Source organism: Erythrolamprus reginae, chromosome 3, assembly GCF_031021105.1.
Source record: "Erythrolamprus reginae isolate rEryReg1 chromosome 3, rEryReg1.hap1, whole genome shotgun sequence".
Classification (NCBI taxonomy): domain Eukaryota; kingdom Metazoa; phylum Chordata; class Lepidosauria; order Squamata; family Dipsadidae; genus Erythrolamprus; species Erythrolamprus reginae.
The window spans coordinates 10,579,957-10,602,164 of NC_091952.1; the positions used below are offsets into that span (position 1 = coordinate 10,579,957).

A 22,208-nucleotide genomic window follows, 5' to 3' on the forward strand; every position below is an offset into this window, starting at 1 on the left:
ATTCACACTTGTGTGGCCACTTTATTTCCATCACCAAATAAAAACGAAGCAGGATTAGCCTATTATAAAACAGACAGGCACAATACTACAGTTTTTAAATTTATTTTTACAGCAATGTATACACTCATTTTCAATAGTTTGTTTTCTGTAATTTGGGTTTGTATCAATACTTAATGTGGAAAGGGTATAACGTGTCATTACTGAATATCCTGTATAATAATGTAGAAATGTTTAAATTCATCTCTTAAGAAACAGATACTGTATGTGCACATTTTCCCTCATGAACTATGCATTAGAATGGACATTTACTAAGAATTTGTATCCTAAAGTGGGCTCTAAGTATGATATTCCACTGACTGTTGTCGACTCTGTTTCCAGTGCAGTTATTAATTTACACCCACAAAAACTCAGATGGCTGTCCAATGTGGCTTTTCATCCAATAGATTAAGCTTGTTGTGGGCACAAAATATTGGGGAGTGAATTTCAAGGGAATCTTTGAATTATGCACATTTTATAAACGGTAATTTTAATCATCCAGTTTGATTCAATTCACCGTTTGCATTTGTGAACCCCAGTCAAAATAGGGAGCTCTGCCAAGTATCCCAGCCATTTAATAGGAGTACATCTGCATTTTCTGTCTGAATCACCTGCCCTGGTATGTACAGTTGGACCCTCTGGCAAATAATACAACATTTACATGTGTTATTTTACCAGTAATAATACAGGATTAATAAACACCAAATAAGTGCCAAATGAAACCATTGCAAAAACTGGTATAATCTTAGAAAGAAGGAAACTCTATTACTGGAAAATACTTCAGGAATAACAGTGTATCTCTTCAAAGAGCTGACTCTGTTTTTACATGGCATGAAATAGAAATTAACTACAGGGTCCATTATGTGTAAGTTGATGGTTTTTTCTGCAGTGGAACTGAAATATAGCACCCATTTTATTAACAGGACACTGTTTCTTTCACTGTGTATGGACAATTGCATTGTGAGGTCCTTGGTCCTCTCTAAGGTTGGAAGTTTTCTTGCAGACGTTTCACTACCAAACTAGGTGACGTCATCAGTGCACTGATGGTGTCGCCTAGTTGGGTAACTAAACGTCTACAAGAAAACCATCAAGCTCGGAGACAGCCAAGGACCCTGCAGTTCAACCCTGAGCTACAAATACTCTCTTTTGGTAACAAATTCCATTGAATATTGTGCTCCCTTTCCTCACTTCGTTCGACTTTATGCAGCTTTACGATTGAATATCCCTCTAGCAGCAGCTCCCATGCAGGCAGACGTGTCACAGAGTCCTGGAGTTCCTTGTGCTCCAGCTGAGCCTGGTCTTCCAGAGTCCCCTGGTAACCCGGGATCACCGGGCGAGCCATTCCGACCGTCTTTCCTGATTCCAGCAACACCTGGTGGGCCTTGGGAGGGGAAAAACCGAAAGGTTCAACATGTTATTCGACATATTTTTCAAGGACAAAAGCACCAGCTAGAAAAACAATTTTTCATTTGGTTTGGTTTTAAAGCTAAGTGTGTTTGCAGAGCTATTTTTCTTCCTTCATAATCTAGATATTGATTTAGATAGCCAACTTCTTGACCTAGAACAAGGGGTTCTCCAAATTTGGAAACTTTAAAAACTTGTGGACTTCAGCTCCAGAAGGTTGCCTGGAAAATTCTGTTGTGAGTGGTCCACGACCAGGTCAATTAGTCACAGATTCTGAGGAACTTCTGCTTCTGCTCTGGCAATCTCACACTACTTACCAGAGCTTACAAAACTTTTGCCAGACCCATCCTCGAATACAGCTCATCTGGAACCCATATCGCATCTCAGACATTAACACCTTTGAAAATGTCGAAAGATACTTCACCAGAAGAGCCCTTCACTCCTCCACTCGAAATAGAATACCCTACGAGACTAGACTTTCAATCCTGGGCCTAGAAAGTTTAGAACTAAGACGCCTTAAACAAGATCTAAGTATTGCCCACAAGATCATATGCTGCAACGTCCTACCTGTTGGCGACTACTTCAGCTTCAACCACAACAACACAAGAGCACACAACAGATTTAAACTTAATATTAACAGCTCCAAACTTGACTGAAAAAATATGACTTCAGTAACCGAGTTGTCGAAGCGATGGAACTCATTACCGGACTCCATAGTGTCATCCCCAAACCCCCAACACCTTACCCTTAGATTATCTACGGTTGACCTATCCAGATTCCTAAGAGGTCAGTAAGGGGTGAGTACAAGTGCATTAGAGTGCCTTCCGTCCCCTGTCCTATTGCTCTCCTATATCTCCTATACCTTTCTTCTACTCCTATATCTCTTCTTCTATTCTTTCATTGATATCTTCTATTACTATATCTTCTTTTCTATTATTTCTTAGATATATTTTACTATGAGTATCTCCTCTATAACCTTCATCATGTATTTTACTATGTGTATATAGATATATACCCACTAAAACCCTCATTGTGTATTGGACAAAATAAATAAATAAATAAATAATTTTTTTTAAAAAAATGAACCAGGTCTGTCTTGGTACCCTAGGCCAGTGTTCTTGACAACTGAGTCAGAGAGTGAGAGTGAGGGAGAGTTGGAATATGAGGAACCTCTAGAGACTGTAGAAATCCCAATGACGGCAATGTCTGAGTCAGAGGAGGAGGGAGACATGGGAGGTCAGGAGCCCCTATTAGATGCCCGGGTCAGAAGGTCACGAAGCAGACAGGAATATCTTCATGGGAAAAGGTTCAGATGGTGACTCTATGAAAGAAAGTCTAGACAGTTATATCTCTAGGAAACAATTGACCACACCCAGGCAGTATATAAGGGAGGATTTCTGGGTAAAGGGGTGTGGTGTTCCAATGTTTGTAAGTCTTCGGAGAGGGGCGGCATACAAATCCAAGTAATAAATAATAAATAAATAAATGGTGAAAGTCCTAGATTCGGGGTTCCAGAAATGCTTTACTTAGCAAAATGCTCTTATTCTTCTAAATTCATCGAGCCGAGATGCAGCTGGGAAACCTGGAGATCCGTGAATATGCATGTGTGACTGAAGAAACATTATCTGGGCTCTGCCTCTGGTGGCATTTTGAAATGCGCTCCTGCGATCAGATGCTTCATCCTGATAGGAAATTCCGGGATTCGCACACAGCTGTACATTCCTGACGTGCGTCCCCACATCCCTGCGTGAGATTTACGCATGTGCAGAAGGTGAAATCTTGAGGACACTTGCGCTAGCGAGATTTTGGCGATGTTTGATGATTTTTTTGCTTCTGCACATGTGCGGAAGCAAAAATATCGGCAAAATTTGCCAAAGTCTCGCACTCATGGCCACATGCGAGATTTCACTTGCTGCGCATGCGTAGAAGCCAAATGTCACACCGACAGGTGCGTGCACACCCATCGGACGCATACGCACCCTTGACGGCAGCCTTTCACTGAATACAAACTTTATGTGACCCTCAATGAAATTGAGTTAGACACCCCTGCTATAAATCCTTCCATTCCCCATCATTCAGTTAGAACTGAGGAAGCTTCTTGCATGAGAAGTGAAATGTTTTCAAGGGAGGGGCGGGTTAAGAAACTCCAGTTACTTTTTCAAAAGTGCTTTTGGGGACAACCATGACCTGGATGGTTGAGAATAGCTCCATAGACATTCCCCTGCTGAACATTCTTTTCAACTTACCTTGCGGTCCTTGATCTCCAGCAGGTCCATCGACACCTTTGCCAGTGGCTCCTTTGTCTCCCTTCTCACCTGAGTCTCCTATACAATTTAAAATAAAATCGATCCATCACTAAACCGATTTAGGACAGAAACATCATATCCAATCTTGAATCAGTGAAGGGCTGTGACTTATTTTGTAGGTGTGGCTTGCTGGCCTTGTCACCAGGAAGGAGTGGCTTGCTGGCCATGTGACTAGGAGGAAGTGGCTTGACAATTATGCGACTGGGGAGTGGCTTAAAGGTCATGTGACTGAATTAAAGGTGGCCAAACTTGACATATCTCACGTCAAGGGTTTGGATTAGGCTACCTGGTCTCTCTTCACCTCAAAGAGATACAATCTCCCTATCTATTTACTATTACTGAACATTTATTTTATTTATTATTTATTTATTGGATTTGTATGCCGCCCGTCTCCGCAGACTCGGGGCGGCTAACAACAATAATAAAACAGCATATAATAATAATCCAATACTAAAAACAGTTAAAAACCCATTATTATAAAAACCCTACATACATAGAGACATACCATGCATAAATTGTAAAGGCCTAGGGGGAAAGAGTATCTCAATTCCCCCATGCCTGACGGGAGAGGTGGGTTTTAAGCAGCTTACGAAAGGCAAGGAGGGTGGGGGCAATTCTAATCTCTGGGGGGAGTTGGTTCCAGAGGGCCGGGGCCGCCACAGAGAAGGCTCTTCCCCAGGGTCCCGCCAAGCGACATTGTTTAGTTGACGGGACCCGGAGAAGACCCACTCTGTGGGATCTAATCAGTCGCTGGGATTTGTGCAGCAGAAGGCGGTCCCTGAGATATTCTGGTCCGATGCCATGAAGGGCTTTATAGGTCATAACCAACACTTTGAATTGTAACCGGAAACTGATCGGCAACCAATGCAGACTGTGGAGAGTTGGTGTAACATGGGCATATTTGGGAAAGCCCATAATTGCTCTCGCAGCTGCATTCTGCACGACCTGAAGTTTCCGAACACTTTTCAAAGGTAGCCCCATGTAGAGAGCATTACAGTAGTCAAGCCTCAAGGTGATGAGGGCATGAGTGACTGTGAGCAGTGAACATCCAAAATATAATATATATTCTATGTATATATGCCATATGTGTACATACATATTGCACACAGGAACACAAAAATATACATTATCTACTATATAAAGTATATATACACACACGCACCCACAGCTCTTCTAAAATTATACACATTCAACCTCATTTACTGCGGTAGGATAAACATATCCAGAAGCCAGAAGGGGAAAAAAATTCATTTTTCTACCAGTTCTGCGTACCTGATCGTACCCGTAGTAGCCCATCACTGGTTTGAATGCACTGCAGGTGCTCCTCAACACCTGACCAAAGCGACCCCGAAATTTCTGTTCCTCAGTGAGCTTTGCCCCATTCTACAACCTTTCTTGCCAGAGTTGTTAAGTGAATCACTGTATTTGTTAAGTTAGTAACGTGGTTATGTGAATTGGCTTCGCCACTGACTTTCTTGTTAGGACAATGGTTCTCAACCTGGGGGTCAGTACCCTTTGATGGTCGAACAACCATTCCACAGGGGTCGCCTACACCAGTGTTTCTCAACTTTGGCAACTTCAAGATATCTGGACTTCAACTCCCAGAATTCCCTAGCCAGCATTTTCTGGCTGGGGAATTCTGGGAGTTGAAGTCCAAATATCTTCAAGTTGCCAAGGTTTGGAAACACTGACCTACACTATGGGAAAAGACCAATTTCCCCTTGTGTTAGGAACTAAAGCTTCTATTCTGGCACCTTGGAACATATTTTTACAATCTGACCAATCAGGCCTTTACAGTAGGGGTGTGCTCTGACCTTCCTGCCAATGGGCTTAAAGCTCTGTTGGGAGAATTGGCGCTAGACTTATGGTTGGGAGTCACCACAACACAAGGAACTGTATTAAGGGGTCGCGGCATTAGAAAGGTTGAGAACTACTGGGTTAGACAGTCACAAAAGGAGATTCCATGACCCTAGGACACCACAACCATCATGAATACATACCATTTTGATCAGGTGACCACAGAAATGTTGCATTGGTCAGAAAGTGTGAAAAACGGTCAAAAGTCAATGGGGAGGGAATGGGGATACTGTAGTATCCTTCCGCTGCCACATTCAGCAAGCCACGCCCATCAAGCCACGCCCACAGAACTGGTAGTAAAAAAAAAACCAATTGGATTTCATCACTGCTGTAATCTCTTTGGCGCTTTACTCACCTCTGGGGCCAGGACTTCCCAAATGCCCTGGGAGTCCCCGGTATCCAAGTGGGCCACGAGCCCCAGGATGTCCAATGCTCCCCATTGCCCCAGGAGGCCCCGGAGGTCCAGCAGGCCCAGGCTTCCCCATGAGTCCAGGAGCCAAGGGTTTCCTTAAATTAGCAGCTAGCTGGGCAATGTGCTCTGGAATTAAAAACAAACACGAAAACTGCAGGGTGGACTTTTTTTTATTTGTCACTGGATTGCAGTGGAAGAATCCCAAGCGTTCCCAGAAAAGCTTGCAAACAACTCAGAGAGGTAGTTGCCAGACCCATCCTAGACTACTGCTCATCTGTCTGGAACCCATACCACATCTCAGACATCAACACCCTTGAAAATGTCCAAAGATATTTCACCAGAAGAGCCCTTCACTCCTCCACTCGAAACAGAATACCCTACGAAAATAGACTAACAATCCTGGGCCTAGAAAGCCTAGAACTACGGCGCCTAAAACACGATTTGAGTATTGCCCACAAGATCATATGCTGCAACGTCCTACCGGTCAATGACTACTTCAGCTTCAACCGCAACAACACAAGAGCACGCAACAGATTCAAACTTAATACGAACCGCTCCAAACTTGACTGTAAAAAATATGATTTCAACAATCGAATTATTGAAGCGTGGAACTCATTACCGGACTCAATAGTGTCAACCCCTAACCCCCAACACTTCTCCCTTAGACTCTCCATGATTGACCTCTCCAGGTTCCTAAGAGGCCAGTAAGGGGCGTACATAAGTGCACTGGTGTGCCTTTCGTTCCCCTGTCCAATTGTCTTTCCTTTCTCTCACCTATCTTATATATTCTCTTCCTTTCATATATCATCTCCTCTAAGTTCACTTTAGCCTTATATATATTACTACATGTCTATTTTTCTTCCTATGTATTTGTGTATTGAACAAACAAACAAACAAACAAACAAATAAATAAATAAATACGTAGTGCTTGATAACCGAAACGGCAGCAGAGAAAACAAAGCGGACGTCTTTCAGACACGGAGCACACTATGATAAGATGGATTTTCCCAAATGTTGTTCTCTGCAGCTTGTTAACTGCCTCTACTGTTCTTAAGTAGACTAGGGGAATGGCCAATTAGCCCCCAGTCTTACTCCCATGGAGACATCCTCTGGAGTAACCATTCCTGTCTCTTAGCAGCTCTGCGGACTCTTGCATCAAGAAAAGGAGAAACTGCTTCTTTCTCATCACTGCTCTGAGGTGCTGGAGGTTCCGAAGGCCCTGGCTGAACCTCTGTCTCTGGCACCAAGTCCTCGCCATCCTCCCCACTGTCCGACTCAGGTGCCAACTGCATAGGCCGCTGGTGCATCACCAAGTCGGTCTCCTCTTGAGCAGGATCTGCTATCAGCTGCACGGGCTGCTGATTTGCTCAGATTTGCTCAGGTTGTAAGACTTGTCACCAACAAATTCTTTTAAAAAATCTTTTAACAACCCTGTAATCCCTTGCAGGGAGGAGTCGGGGCAACTGAATGGACCTGAGTGTATCCTTCCTGTCGCCAATACAGAATTCACAGCTGATATTTATTCACTGTGCCCAGGGAGAAATATCTGCCTCTACCTAGGATCGAACTCACAACTGCCTGATTGTGAGGCCAGAGCTCCACCTCCAGGCTGCTGCACCACTCACTTGTCACCAACAATCCATTTAGCAAAATAAATATTATTTCCTGGCCCCACAATTTGCAGCTATACTCACCATTGATCATTCCATCGCAGAGTTCTCGGATGCGTTCTTCACTAGCTTCTTTTCCCTAAAATTAAAGGAAAAGGTAAAGGTTTCTCCTGTCCAGTCATGCTCAACTCTAGGGGGCGCTGCTCAGTTCCTAGCAGAGGGAACCAGCATGGTCCAAAGACACTTCTGTGGGGATGTCACCAGCATACGTCAAGGCACACGGAATACTATTAGCTTACACCCAGTATTGGGTTCCTACCAGAATGGGCCACACAGTAGGGAAAATAGGGCTGAGCACACAGCTCCGCATCCCCAGTGCATACGTGCATCCAAGTGACATTTTGCTTCTGTGCATGCGCAGGATGCAAAATCTTGCATTTAAGTGATTTTTTTGCTTCTGTGCATGCGCAGGATGCAAAATCTTGCATTTAAGTGATTTTTTGCTTCTGTGCATGCGCAGGATGCAAAATCTTGCATTTAAGTGATTTTTTGCTTCTGTGCATGCGCAGGATGCAAAATCTTGCATTTAAAAATCTTGCATTTAAGTGATTTTTTGCTTCTGTGCATGCGCAGGATGCAAAATCTTGCATTTAAGTGATTTTTTTGCTTCTGCGCATGCGCAGGATGCAAAATCTTGCATTTAAGTGATTTTTTGCTTCTGCGCATGCGCAGGATGCAAAATCTTGCATTTAAGTGATTTTTTGCTTCTGCGCATGCGCAGGATACAAAATCTTGCATTTAAGTGATTTTTTTGCTTCTGCACATGCACAGGATGCAAAACCTTGCATTTAAGTGATTTTTTTGCTTCTGCGCATGCACAGAATGCAAAATCTTGCATTTAAGTGATTTTTTTGCTTCTGCGCATGCACAGAAGCAAAAAAATTCACCGAAATCTCACGTGCATGTCCCCTCATGAGGTTTTGCTTCCTGTGCATGCACAGAAGCAAAATCTTGCTTGGATGCACGCACGTACATGTTGGCAACACAGAATCTGCCCCTAATTACCCCCAAAGTGGCACCTATTTATCCAGGGATGGGCTGCTGGGGATTCACAGTGGTTTGAGAGAACCTCTACTTAAGATTCTGTGCAGTTCAGAGAACCCCCAAATCCCTCTCCTGGCTGGCCCGCCCTGCCCAGCCTGTTTTAGATGCAGGTTAGGTGCATAGGGCCTTGGGGAGGGCGAAAAACAAGCCTACTGGAAGTTCGGGATTGCCAGAAACAGGCCTGTTTCCGGCCTCCAGAGGGCCTTCGGAGTCCAGGGAGGCTGTTTTCGCCCTCCCGGAGGCTCGATAAAAGCCTCTGGATCCCGTAAGGACAAAAACATGCCCCCTGCTGTGGTGCAGGTGATTGACTAGGCCAGGGGTATTTATTTATTTATTGGATTTGTATGCCGCCCCTCTCCGTAGACTCGGGTAGGCAAATTTGGCTCTATTATGACTGTTGGACTTCAACTCCTAGAATTCCTGAGCCTATTATGTTAGCACAGGAATTCTGGGAGTTGAAGTCCACATGTCATAGAAGAGCCAACTTTGCCTACCCTTGGACTAGGCCATACCCATCATGGCCACACCCACTCAGCAACCAGGCAGAGGGCTACTTTTTTGAAGCCCACCCTTGTATTTATCTACTGGCATTTGCATGCTTTCAAACTGCCAGGTGGGCAGAAGCTGGAGCAAGTATTCTCTCTCTCTCTCTCTCTCTCTCTCTCTCTCTCTCTCATCCATTCTTTCTATATAGCTATCTATCTATCTATCTATCTATCTATCTATCTATCTATTTATCTATCTATCTATCAATCAATCTAAATATCTATCTATCTATCTATCTATCTATCAATCATCCATCCATTCTATCTATCTATCTATCTATCTATCTATCTATCTATCTATCTATCTATCTATCTATCTATCTATCTATCTATCATCCATCCATTCTATCTATCTATCTATCTATCTATCTATCTATCTATCTATCTATCTATCTATCTATCTATCTATCTATCTATCATCCATTCTATCTATCTATCTATCTATCTATCTATCTATCTATCTATCTATCTATCTATCTATTTATCTATCTATTATCTCATTTATATGCTGCCTAACTCCTCAAGGACTCTGGGTGGCTTACAACAAATAATATACCGCTTCATAGCGTTTGTTGCCCCAATAATCTGGGTCCTCATTTGACCCACCTCGGAAGGATGGAAGGCTGAGTCAACCTTGAGCCTGGTGAGATTTGAAATGCAAATGAAGCTACAGCTAGCAGTTAGCTGAAATAGCCTGCAGTGCTGCACTCTAACCACTGCTACCCTGGATCTCTTAACAAATGTTACACTTAACAACAGAAATTTTCACCTTAATTGTGGTTATTAGTTGAGGATTATTTCCCCCTTATTAGAAATAACTCTTAGAGAACAGTGAAAATGAATTTTAAACTGGAGTAGGGAAAAATATGGATGGACAAAGGTCAACAAACAATTGTACAAGAACGTCTTACCGGAGGGCCTGGTTTCCCCACAATCCCAGGGATCCCCTGCTCTCCTTGTAAACCCATTTTGCCAGGATGGCCTGGAATTCCTGGGAGTCCAGCAGTTCCATTAGGGCCGTGGGCTCCTTTCGGGCCAGGCTCTCCTCTCTGTCCTGCCTGCAAAAGAAGAATGAAGAATATCCCAAATGCAGAAGCATTAAACTGGGCCTAAATAAAACAGGGGTACAACTGCCTTGCAGAAGTTAAACAAATCTCTAACAATGTTCTGCATATGTGACTGGCTGGTAACCATCATAGAAACATAGAAGTCTGACAGCAGAAAAAGACCTCATGGTCCATCTAGTCTGCCCTTATACTATTTTCTGTATTTTATCTTAGGATGGATATATGTTTATCCCAGGCGTGTTTAAATTCAGTTACTGTGGATTTATCTACCACATCTGCTGGAAGTTTGTTCCAAGGATCTACTACTCTTTCAGTAAAATGATATTTTCTCACGTTGCTTTTGATCTTTCCCCCAACTAACTTCAGATTGTGTCCCCTTGTTCTTGTGTTCACTTTCCTATTAAAAACACTTCCCTCCTGGACCTTATTTAACCCTTTAACATATTTAAATGTTTCGATCATGTCCCCCCTTTTCCTTCTGTCCTCCAGACTATACAGATTGAGTTCATTAAGTCTTTCCTGATACGTTTTATGCTTAAGACCTTCCACCATTCTTGTAGCCCGTCTTTGGACCCGTTCAATTTTGTCAATATCTTTTTGTAGGTGAGGTCTCCAGAACTGAACACAGTATTCCAAATGTGGTCTCACCAGCATTCTATATAGCGGGATCATAATCTCCCTCTTCCTGCTTGTTATACCTCTAGCTATGCAGCCAAGCATCCTACTTGCTTTCCCTACCGCCTGACTGCACTGTTCACCCATTTTGAGACTGTCAGAAATCATTACCCCTAAATCCTTTTCTTTTGAAGTATTTGCTAACACAGAACTGCCAATACAATACTCAGATTGAGGATTCCTTTTCCCCAAGTGCATTATTTTACATTTGGAAACATTAAACTGCAGTTTCCATTGCTTTGACCATTTATCTAGTAAAGCTAAATCATTTACCATATTACAGACCCCTCCAGGAATATCAACCCTATTGCACACTTTAGAGTCATCGGCAAATAGGCAAACTTTCCCTACCAAACCTTCCCCTATGTCACTCACAAACATATTAAAAAGAATAGGACCCAGAACAGACCCTTGTGGCACACCGCTTGTAACCTGACTCTGCTCAGAATACTCGCCATTAACAATTGTAATTGTATGTATACAAAAATAACAGTCTGGTGTTTATTTTATTTTAGTAAAAGATTGAAATAAGATATATATGAAAACCAAACCTATATATTTATAATCTTTCTGCCATTTCATACTCAACTTTATCTCTTATTTATATACAATGTAATTATTTAACTATACTGTATCGGGATATTGAGAATATTCACAGCACAACTTATTATCATAGATCTGCCGTTCATTCGCCCAACTTTTAAAATGTATTTTCCATTGTTATTGTATATTGTCTATTGATGTTTATATGTTGTTATGTCTTTTGTATATAGTCTTGTAAATAAAAAATATTAATAAAAAAGAAAACAGCAGAGGTGATGAGTTTTCTTTTTTTCATCTGAAAAGTATAGGATACTCACTTCCCCTTTCTGTCCAGGAGATCCAAAAGAGCCCTAGAAAAAGAAGAAAGAAATCAAAATGAAATTATTCGTTTCAATCTCATGCAGGAAACCAAAAGGAAACTGAAGAACCTGGATTGATTTTCACTGCAACTCGCAAATACGCCTTCAATATTTATAATCTGAACAACTTACTCGGGGATAAAGCACAATGAAAGAATGGTGACCAAAACTGAATGCAGGATTCCAAGTGTGTCCTTAACAAGGCCTTATAAAGTGGTATTAATACTTCACGTGATCTTGATTCTATCCCTCTGTTAATGCAGCCTAGAACTGTGTTGGCCTTTTTGGCAGCTGCTGCACACGGCAGGCTCATATTTAAATGTTTTAAAATTCAAATGCAGCCTTGTTGATGAATTAGTTGAAAATTAAATTAAAAAGATTCCTGAACTAGTGAACCAGTAGGCAAAGCTCCAGTGCAGGATTTCTCAACCTTGACAACTTTAAGATTTGTGGACTTCAACTCCCAGAATTCCTCAGCCAGGCTTGCATGCTTAAGGCGGGACTAGAACTCACTGTCTCCTAGTGACTGGCACAAATTCACCCAGCCAGTTTTTGTGCCTAAGACCAGACTAGGACTCACTGTCTCCTGGTGATTGGCCCTAAGTCACCCAGCTATTTTTCATGCCTAAGGTGGGACTAGAACTCCCAGTCTCCTGGTGATAGACTAACAATCCTGGGCCTAGAAAGCCTAGAACTACGGCGCCTAAAACACGATTTGAGTATTGCCCACAAGATCATATGCTGCAACGTCCTACCGGTCAATGACTACTTCAGCTTCAACCGCAACAACACAAGAGCACGCAACAGATTCAAACTTAATACGAACTGCTCCAAACTTGACTGTAAAAATATGATTTCAACAATCAAGTTATCGGAGTGTGGAACTCATTACCGGACTCAATTGTGTCAACCCCTAGCCCCCAACACTTCTCCCTTAGACTCTCCATGATTGACCTCTCCAGGTTCCTAAGAGGCCAGTAAGGGGCGTGCATAAGTGCACTGGTGTGCCTTTCGTCCCCTGTCCAATTGTCTCTCCTTTCTCTCACTTATCATATATATTTTCTTTCTTTCATATACCCTCTTCTCTAAGTTCACTTTACCCTTATATATATTACTACATGTTTATTTTTCTTCCTATGTATTTGTGTATTGGACAAATGAATGAATAAATAAAATAAATAAAAAGTCACCCAGCCAGGTTTCATTACATACCAGTTCTCCTTTACTTCCTGGTAGTCCATCTGACCCAGCAATGCCCTGCAGATGAAAATAGAAAGAATACATTTATTAAAAAAAACCAAAACATTAATTGGATTTTAGATATTTATATTGCATACTATTTTGTGATGTGTTGTGAGCTGCCCTGAGTCCTTGGAGAGGGACAGCATACAAATCCAATCAATCAATCAATCAATCAGAATTATTTTAGAACATCTTGAATATATTTGATCAATCATATTCATGACCAACTTTTTTAGGGCAAAATTATTAGCACAAACTGGGCTTGTCCAAGACTTAAATCAATGCAGTCTGCATTGGTTGCCGGTCAGTTTCCGGCCACAATTCAAAGTGTTGGTTATGACCTATAAAGCCCTTCATGGCACCGGGCCAGATTATCTCAGGGACCGCCTTCTGCCGCACGAATCCCAGCGACCAGTTAGGTCCCACAGAGTGGGCCTTCTCCGGGTCCCGTCAACTAAACAATGTCGGTTGGCGGGGCCCAGGGGAAGAGCCTTCTCTGTGGTGGCCCCGGCCCTCTAGAACCAACTCCCCCCAGAGATCAGAATTGCCCCCACCCTCCTTGCCTTTCGTAAGCTCCTGAAAACCCACCTCTGCCATCAGGCATGGGGGAACTAAGATAATCTTTCCCCCTAGGCTTCTACAATTTATGCATGGTATGTTTGTATGTATGATTGGTTTTCTAACAAGGGTTTTTAACTGTTTTAGTATTGGATTTTTACATTCTGTTTTTGTCACTGTTGTTAGCCGCCCCGAGTCCACAGAGAGGGGCAGCATACAAATCCAATAAATAAATAAATAAATAAAAAATCATCCAGTCTTTTAGAGCACAGCTGAACTCAAATGTTTATGGAGATTATCACTCTTTCAGGTTGTCCGAAAGGTGCTTTTCTTAAAAAGAACCTCTAGTTTCTTATATTTTCCCCCCTTGAAAACATTTTGCTTTTCATCTAAGATACTGCTTCAGTTTTCATCTAGAAAGCTTTTTGGATGAGAAGCCAAATTTTTTCAAAGAGGGGGAAAAAAAATTAAACAAAATCCAGTTGCTTTTTGGAAAAAATAAGCCTTTGGGACTTTGACTTCAAAAGGTTTGAGCTCTAGCGAGTGACTTTAATTCAAGGTTAAACCTTCAATGAAGAGCATTTTTTAAATGGGAGGCTTGTCAACAATTTTATGAGTTTCCCCTATTTGCTGCTCTTGGTTAGAAGTAAATTTCCTTGTTTAAACCAGAAGAGGGCTTCCTTGTTCAAGTATGTGGAAAATTACTGCCAAGGATGGAAATAAAATGTGCTCAATTTTTATTATGCAGTTCTACAGAATTCACGCTTTCTGACTTTATGGAGCCGGCAGCCATGTGTGATTCCAAATATGATTTGTGAACGAGTATATAAAAACATATGGGATCAACGAACGTTTTAAGCAAAAATATGACTTACATTAAACTATCTCGAACTTAACTGAAGATGGAAGTAAGTCCTCAAAACCTAAGTTGTAACTATAGGTAGCCCTCAACTTACAACTTAAACTGGGATCAGAATTTCCCTTGCTAAGCAAGAGAATTTTTAAGTGATTTGCAGCTGATTTTATTAGCTTTTTTTTGCCATAGTCATTAGGTGGATCACTGCAAGTTTATTAAGCGAATCTGGCTTCTCCTATTGACTTCTCCCACTGAGAAGCTAGCTAGGAAAGTGGCAAATGATGATCACATTGATCCAGAAATGTTGCAATGATTGTAAATAGATGCTGGTTGCCAAGCACTCAAATTTTGACCTTGGAAATGCTATGATAGTCATAAGTGCAAGGCCCCGGTTCTCAGTGACATTTTTCAGTGCTATTGCAACTGTGAATAGTCACTAAACTCATTACCTGACTCAGTAGTGTCAACCCCTAACTCCAAACATTTTTCCCTTAGACTATCCACGATTGACCTCTCCAGGTTCCTTAGAGGTCAGTAAGGGGCGTGCATAAGTGCACCAGTGCGCCTTCCGTCCCCTGTCCAATTGTCTCTCCTTTATCTCACATATCTTTTCTTCCTTTCAAATATGTTCACCTGTACTTTTATATCTTTTCTTCTATTCTTTTATTTACTTATATTATTACATATCTTTCTCTTCAATGTGTATTATGTATTGGACAAAATAAATAAATAAATAAAATAAATAAAAATAAAATAAAATAAATAAACAGTGTCAAAGACTGCCTCTACATTTTATTAAAAGGCTATGACTTTAAAATAGCATCACACAGCGAAGGGCCACACTTACTTTTCCCTAACACATCTGTCCCGGAAGCCAGCGCACAAACACCCATGTGAGAATTTGCTTGTGCGCATGCGCAGAAGCAAAGAAATAGGTGAAAATTGCCCAAATCTCGCATGAGGATATTTGCATGCGCAAGACTTTGGCGATTTTCGCTGATTTCTTTGCTTCCGTGCATACGCGGGAGCAAAGAATTGCCAAAAATTGCCGAATTTCACTGATTTCCATAACTGGAAATGTGAGCACGTGTGCACATGCATGCAAAGTCAAACATGGCAATTCGCTCACGTGCATGTGACATCAAACAACACAAAAATATAGGATGGGATTGCGCCCGGACGGGTGGGTGTGGCGGTCCTGCAGGTTGCAACTACCAGTTTGCCCGAATCATTCCAAATCGGCTGAATCCCACTTCTGAGTAATCAAACCATATTGTGGTTTGCGTGATTAGTTTATTCTGTAAACCATGATTAGACAAACCATGGTTTAATATGATTTATGCATCTGAAGATTTGAGATCTTTATCTTACCTGGTTACCTTTGGGTCCCGAAATCCCAGTAGGACCCTGGAAACAAATAAAGAAGAAACATGAAAAACAAGTGCCAAAAATAATTGACCAGCAACTTACTCTCAAGTTGCAATAAAACAATATAAATAAGTACCTTTTGGTATAGGTAAGTCTACATCCAAATGTTTTTTTAAAATTATTTTTTTATGAAATTTGTTTGCCTCCCCTCTTGCCACAAAGTGATTTAGAACAATCCCTTTTAACTAATTTTATTGCTTAAATTGAAGACGGCATTTGGAACACTTTTGCAATAGAATGTGCTCCTCACCCTTGGTGATTTGAAGCTATGTGTGGACTTCAACTCCCAGAATTCCCCAGCTAGGGGTAGAGTGGGTAGAACTGCCACTAAGCCCCACCTTCTACCCAACAGGTGTTTCGAAAAAACTGGTCTTAAAAAAAAGACATTTCTTATTTTTAAGAAGCCAGGGTGGCACAGCAGGTAGAGTGCTGTACTGCAGGCCATTGAAGCTGACTGTAGATCTGTAGGTTAGCGGTTCAAATCTCACCACTGGCTCAAGGTTGACTCAGGCCTCCATCCTTCCAAGGTGGGTAAAATGAGGACCCAGGTAGTAGGGGCAATAGGCTGGCTCTGTTAAAAAGTGCTATTGCTAACATGTTGTAAGCCGCCCTGAGTCTAAGGAGAAGGGCGGCATAAAAATTGAATGAATGAATGAATGAATGAATGAATGAATGAATGAATGAATGAATAAATAAATAAATAAATAAACAAATTAACAAACAAACAAACAAACAAATAAATAAATAAATATTCTCCGAGGGAAAAGAGGGAATGGAGCTCTCAGAGAGAGAGAGACAGAGATGGAGCCTGGGTCATCTGTCCAGTCCTCAGGTCTGGAGGTGGCTGATGATAAAGAGGAAGAACAGATGAGTCTAGTGCCTGATGCATGTACAGTGGTGTCTCTACTTAAGAACGCCTCTACTTAAGAACTTTTCTGGATAAGAACTGGGTGTTCAAGATCTTTTTGCCTCTTCTTAAGAACCATTTTCTACTTAAGAACCAAAGCCTGGAAAAATTTCCCAGGAAATTTGAGAGCGGCATGAAGGCCCGGCCAGTTTCCTGCCCTTCCCCCTTTAATCCTGTCCATCTGGGCTGCCAGAGGAGCCTTTCAGTGGTGCTTAAGGAGGCTTTGGCAGTCCAGAGCGAATGAAGCATTTTCCTTTCTCTGGGCGCTTGGAGAGGGAATAAACCTCTGCCAGCGTCCAGAGAAAAAAAGCACTCCCTTCGCTCTGGGCAGTGACTGTCCTCCTCCTCCTCTTCTTCCTCTTCCTCATCCCACCCAAATTCCGAGCTTTTATTTCTTTCCTAATGGGTTTGCACGCATTATTTGCTTTTACATTGATTCCTATGGGAAAAATTGCTTCTGCTTACAAACCTTTCTACTTAGGAACCTGGTCACAGAACGAATTAAGTTCTTAAGTAGAGGTACCACTGTATGCACAGACAACAGAGGAGAGGAGAGCAGTGGAAATCTACGAGCTGGTTCTTGGGACAGAGGAGCCGCTGCTGCTAGCGAAGCCCCATCCTAGCTCTGGGGATCAAAGGCAGGGGGCAGAGATGGATAGGTGTGACAGACAACTATTCATCTCCCTGACAGACAAACCTGTTAGCCTGCTGTGAGGGAGAAACATTTTGCCGCGGATGCTGGTGCTTCTAATAAAAGATATGTTGATTGATTACAACTGTCTGTTGTGTTTGGGGAGCTGGCTCAGAACAGCCCTGTTTTGAACAGGCTGCAGCCCAGGGGACTGGGGACCCCTGACTTTCATTTTAGAATTGAAGGAATTCTTCATTCATCTAAGTAACATTCATCAAAGCCTCATCACATTTCTCATTCACTATTGCAGAGGATTTACCTGCTGGCCGGATTCACCCCGTAGCCCAGTGGCACCAGGTCGGCCCGGTTCCCCACTCGGTCCTGCACGACCCTGGAAATTTTAATGAAAAGAGAGGAATAAGAGAAAAATAATAATGATAATGATAATGATAATGATGGTGGTGGTGATAATAATAATAATAAAAACAACAACAACAACCAACCACAACCACAACAACAACAATAATAGGGCCATTGGGTAGATTCTACTCCAGTGTTTTTCAACATTGGCAACTTTAAGATGTTTGTACTTCAATTCGCACAATTCCTCAGCCACAATGAAAATAAGAGCCTTGGGAAGTTTAAAGAGCATACCAGACAATTGGATAGATTCTACTTCAGTGTTTCGTGCCCTTGGCAACTTTAAGACGTGTGGACTTCGATTCCCAGAATTCCCCAGCCAGCCATGCTTGCTGGAGAATTCTGGGTGTTGAAGTCCACACGTCTTAAAGTTGCCAATGTTGAGGAACGCCTACTTGATTTGTTGACATCATGAAATCCTTGGTACTGTCTGGACAGGGTGTGGGGGGGAACGCAGTGGGATAGCAAAAATGGAGCTCCACCCCAGAGCACCCAGTTTGCACTGAAAGATACTGAAAGAAAATGCAGGGCGCCCTGCATAAGCCACGCCCACAGTGTGGTAGTAAAAACTTTGGTAGCCCTTCACTAGTAGTGCCCCTGCAGGATACAGATACAAATTGCAGCTGCCCACCCAGCCTGGCAACAGTTGCCCTTTCCATCCCAAAACTGTTTTCTGAATTTGATTTACCTGGAAACCTCTTACACCTGGTGCTCCCATTGGCCCTTGTAGACCAGGTTGTCCCTGTAGAAAAAAAAAAGGAAATTGATTAATCAAGGAAGACAGTACCATCTTTCAGGAACAACAATTTCAGGGTGACAATATTTTAAATAAGGAAAAAAAACCATTACAGGTAGTCCTAAACTTACAACCAAATAATTAGTGAAAAAAGTGACTTGCAACCAGTTTTTACACTGATTTCTTTATTAACATTTAAATGTTTCGATCATGTCCTCCCTTTCCCTGGAGGACAGAAGGAAAAGGGGGGACATGATAGAAACATTTAAATATGTCAAACGGTTAAATAAGGTTCAGGAGGGAAGTGTTTTTAATAGGAAAGTGAACACAAGAACAAGGGGGCACAATCTGAGTTTAGTTGGGGAAAAGATCAGAAGCAACGTGAGAAAATATTATTTTACTGAAAGAGTAGTAGATGCTTGGAACAAACTTCCAGCAGATGTGGTTGGTAAATCCACAGTAACTGAATTTAAACATGCCTGGGATAAACATATATCCATCCTAAGATAAAACACAGGAAATAGTATAAGTATAGTATAAGGGCAGACTAACAATGGGTTATAAATACAAGTAAAAAAAGTAAAAAGCATTACTAAAACCACATATATCATAAAAGACCATACATCCTAACATTCAATCTTTTGTTTGCAGCATCGTCATGGTCACATGATCAAAATTTGAACGCCTGGGTAACTGACTAATGTTTATGACAGCTTATGACTTCCACAGTTACCAAAATAGGAGGGAAAAAGGCAACAGTAACAAAGGCTTCGCCCTCAGGACCAAGGTCAGTAGAAAGTCTGCTTGGAAGAGAAAAAGCAAGTACTACGGCAAATATACAAGTAACCTTGGCATCGATTCAAGAAACTATGATGAAGATGCAGGCAATAGCGAATAATACTGAGGATATCAAACAGGAAATAAAAAAGTACATAGGAGAGTTACAAAAACTAGATGAAGAAATGGGTGTGATGCAAGAAAAGATAACAAAGAATGAAGAGAAAATAAAAGCAACAGAAACCAAAACAGAACAAATGGAGAAAAAAACAAGGTACAACAGAAGCCAGAATGTTAGCAGCAAATAGAGCATTAGATGAGACTATAATAAATCTTGAAATGGAAAAATCTATGCTCTATTTGTGCTTTCAAAACATAGCGGAAAGTAAAGAAGATCTCCTGAAATTAATGGTGGAACTTTGGCGGAATTCCTGCAGAAAAATAAGCAAGAATTCCAAAATGAGACTGATGAAATATTCCGGATCCACACAAACTATGGCTGCAGATATAAACCTCCAAGAGAGGTTAATGTTAAATTTGTGAGAAAGAAAGTGAGGGATGAAGTGTATGGCAGAACATGTCACGAACCACTAATTTTCAAAGGGAAAGAGGTTATTACATTAAAATAGATTCCAAGAAGGATAAGGGAAGAAAGAAAAAACTACCAATTGTTGAAACAGATGTTCAGATTGCTCATTCTGGAGGGAATGTTAATCACCTGGCAGGAAAATGGATTCCATATTGATTCAATAGACCAAGCTCAGGAATTTTATGATCATTACATAAGTGAGGAAGATGAACAGGATAGTAAAGAGGAGGTAGAAACTAAGAGTCAGGAGGAGAAGGTATCAGAAGCAAAGATAGTGGAACAAGAAATTAGGGAAAGGAAAGAAGAGGAACATCAAGAAAGAGAAGGAGCTAAAACAAAGGCGCAGATGGAGATAAGAACAAGAAGAGGATTAAAACTTAATTACAAAGAGTTGGATGGAAGAAGAAATAAGGTTATTATCATTAAACATTAATGGTATAAACACCCCTAGTAAAAGGAAAACAATCCTTAATTAGGCTCCAAAAATTAAATATGGATATAGTTTGTATACAAGAGGTTCACATTAAAGAAAAACAGAGTAGAATTTTAAATAATCCCAAACTAGGAAAATTACATTTGGCACTAGCACCTGAAAAGAAAAGAGGACATTGTATATGTCGAAGATTGAATTAATTCAAAGACAATATCTAGTGATCAGGAGGGTAGAATCTTGATAGTGGAAATTAAAACTAGCCACAAAAAAAATCTTATTGGTAACAATCTATGCGCCAAATATAAAACAGGAGGATTTCTACCAAAAATATTAAAAGAAATAATGGAATTAGACTACAAAAATGTGGTAGGAGACCGTCAGCAAACCATCAGTAGGACAAGCCGGAACCCATCCCTGTCCTTCTTATATTTCTTTGAATTAGGGAGGTGTCAGAATTGCTCCATATGTTATCTGGATGTTCTGTACTTAAATTTTTTTTCATCCCTTGTTGTCTTGGCAAAAGAATTTGCACACCACTGTCAAGACCATCTTCCTTATTCCACAGTTATAAGCTTTAAACATCTTGCAGCAGAAATCTAACTTTCCTTCTAACAGATGGAGCTTCCAGAATTCTGGTTCATTTTTTTTGAGTGCCATAGTGGTGAGTTTGAGTCTTACAAATGGAATGATTAGAGTAGTTACTTACAGGAGACCCCCTTGGGCCTGTTTCACCTCTCTCGCCAGGGATACCTTGATTTCCCTAGAAAGACAAATACAAAATTGCTGATTCTGTGTTTTCCATGAGTCTTAACACAGGATAATCCAAATGTAACTTGTGATATGACATGACAGTTTAAATGCCTCATTAGAATTAGAGAGACAAATGTTGAACAAATATTGGAGAGATACTTACAGGTACACCTGGTTCTCCTGAAGGACCAGACTCTCCCATTTCTCCAGGGCTTCCCTTTGGGAAAAAGAGGAAGGAAAACGGAATGAATGAATGAATGAATGAGTGAATGGACGGACGGACGGACGGATGGATGAACGAATTGAAGGAAAATAAAAAAATGAAGGAAGGAAAATGAATGAATGAATGAATTTAAGGAAAATGAATGGATGCATGAATGAATGAATTGAAGGAAAGTGAATGAATGAATGAATGAATGAATCAATCAATCAATCAATACATCAATCAATGGAAGGAAAATGAAAAATGAAGGAAGCTGAGTTGCCCCAAGTCTTCGGAGAGGGGCAGCATACAAATCCAATATAGATAGATAGATAGATAGACAGACAGACAGACAGACAGACAGACAGACAAATAAGGGAAGGATGGAAGGAAGGAAGGAAGGAAGGAAGGAAGGAAGGGGAAGGAAGGAAGGGGAAGGAAGGAAGGAATTGAAGGAAAATAAAAAATGAATGAAGGAAAATCAATGAATGCATGAATGAATTGGAGATGTTGAAATTAACAATTTTAGTTAATCTGTTTTAATTCATTTTACAACTAGATATTATTTTTTATAATTTTGCTTTATAATAGTGGATAAGTATTTTTGAATTAACAATTTTGATAAATAGATTTATTTAAAATTGTAGAAATGTAGTATATGTTGTTAAGCTTAGAGCGATCCAGTAGGGAAATGTAAGTGCAGCCCTTCAGAGGCCTCAACATTAGCACTCTTTCACAAGACCCCAAAGACACGGTTCTGC

The 22,208-nt window shown here is 41.1% G+C and overlaps 1 protein-coding gene across 1 annotated transcript in view; it reads right to left on the minus strand.

Annotated features, from left to right (window-relative positions):
- Window position 1: 1 nt before the first annotated feature.
- The window catches only part of COL9A3 (collagen type IX alpha 3 chain), a 73,721-nt gene continuing 51,514 nt past the window's right edge, over window positions 2–22,208 (minus strand). The window contains exons 21-32 of the mRNA XM_070744236.1: window positions 21,409–21,462; window positions 21,202–21,255; window positions 18,649–18,702; window positions 17,860–17,931; window positions 15,946–15,981; window positions 13,131–13,175; window positions 11,877–11,909; window positions 10,186–10,332; window positions 7,710–7,764; window positions 5,959–6,141; window positions 3,687–3,764; window positions 2–1,417 (exon numbers count right to left, since the gene is read on the minus strand). Coding sequence (XP_070600337.1) covers window positions 1,236–1,417; window positions 3,687–3,764; window positions 5,959–6,141; window positions 7,710–7,764; window positions 10,186–10,332; window positions 11,877–11,909; window positions 13,131–13,175; window positions 15,946–15,981; window positions 17,860–17,931; window positions 18,649–18,702; window positions 21,202–21,255; window positions 21,409–21,462 — 993 coding nt within the window. The 3' untranslated portion in view covers window positions 2–1,235. The remainder of the gene's footprint in view (window positions 1,418–3,686; window positions 3,765–5,958; window positions 6,142–7,709; window positions 7,765–10,185; window positions 10,333–11,876; window positions 11,910–13,130; window positions 13,176–15,945; window positions 15,982–17,859; window positions 17,932–18,648; window positions 18,703–21,201; window positions 21,256–21,408; window positions 21,463–22,208) is intronic.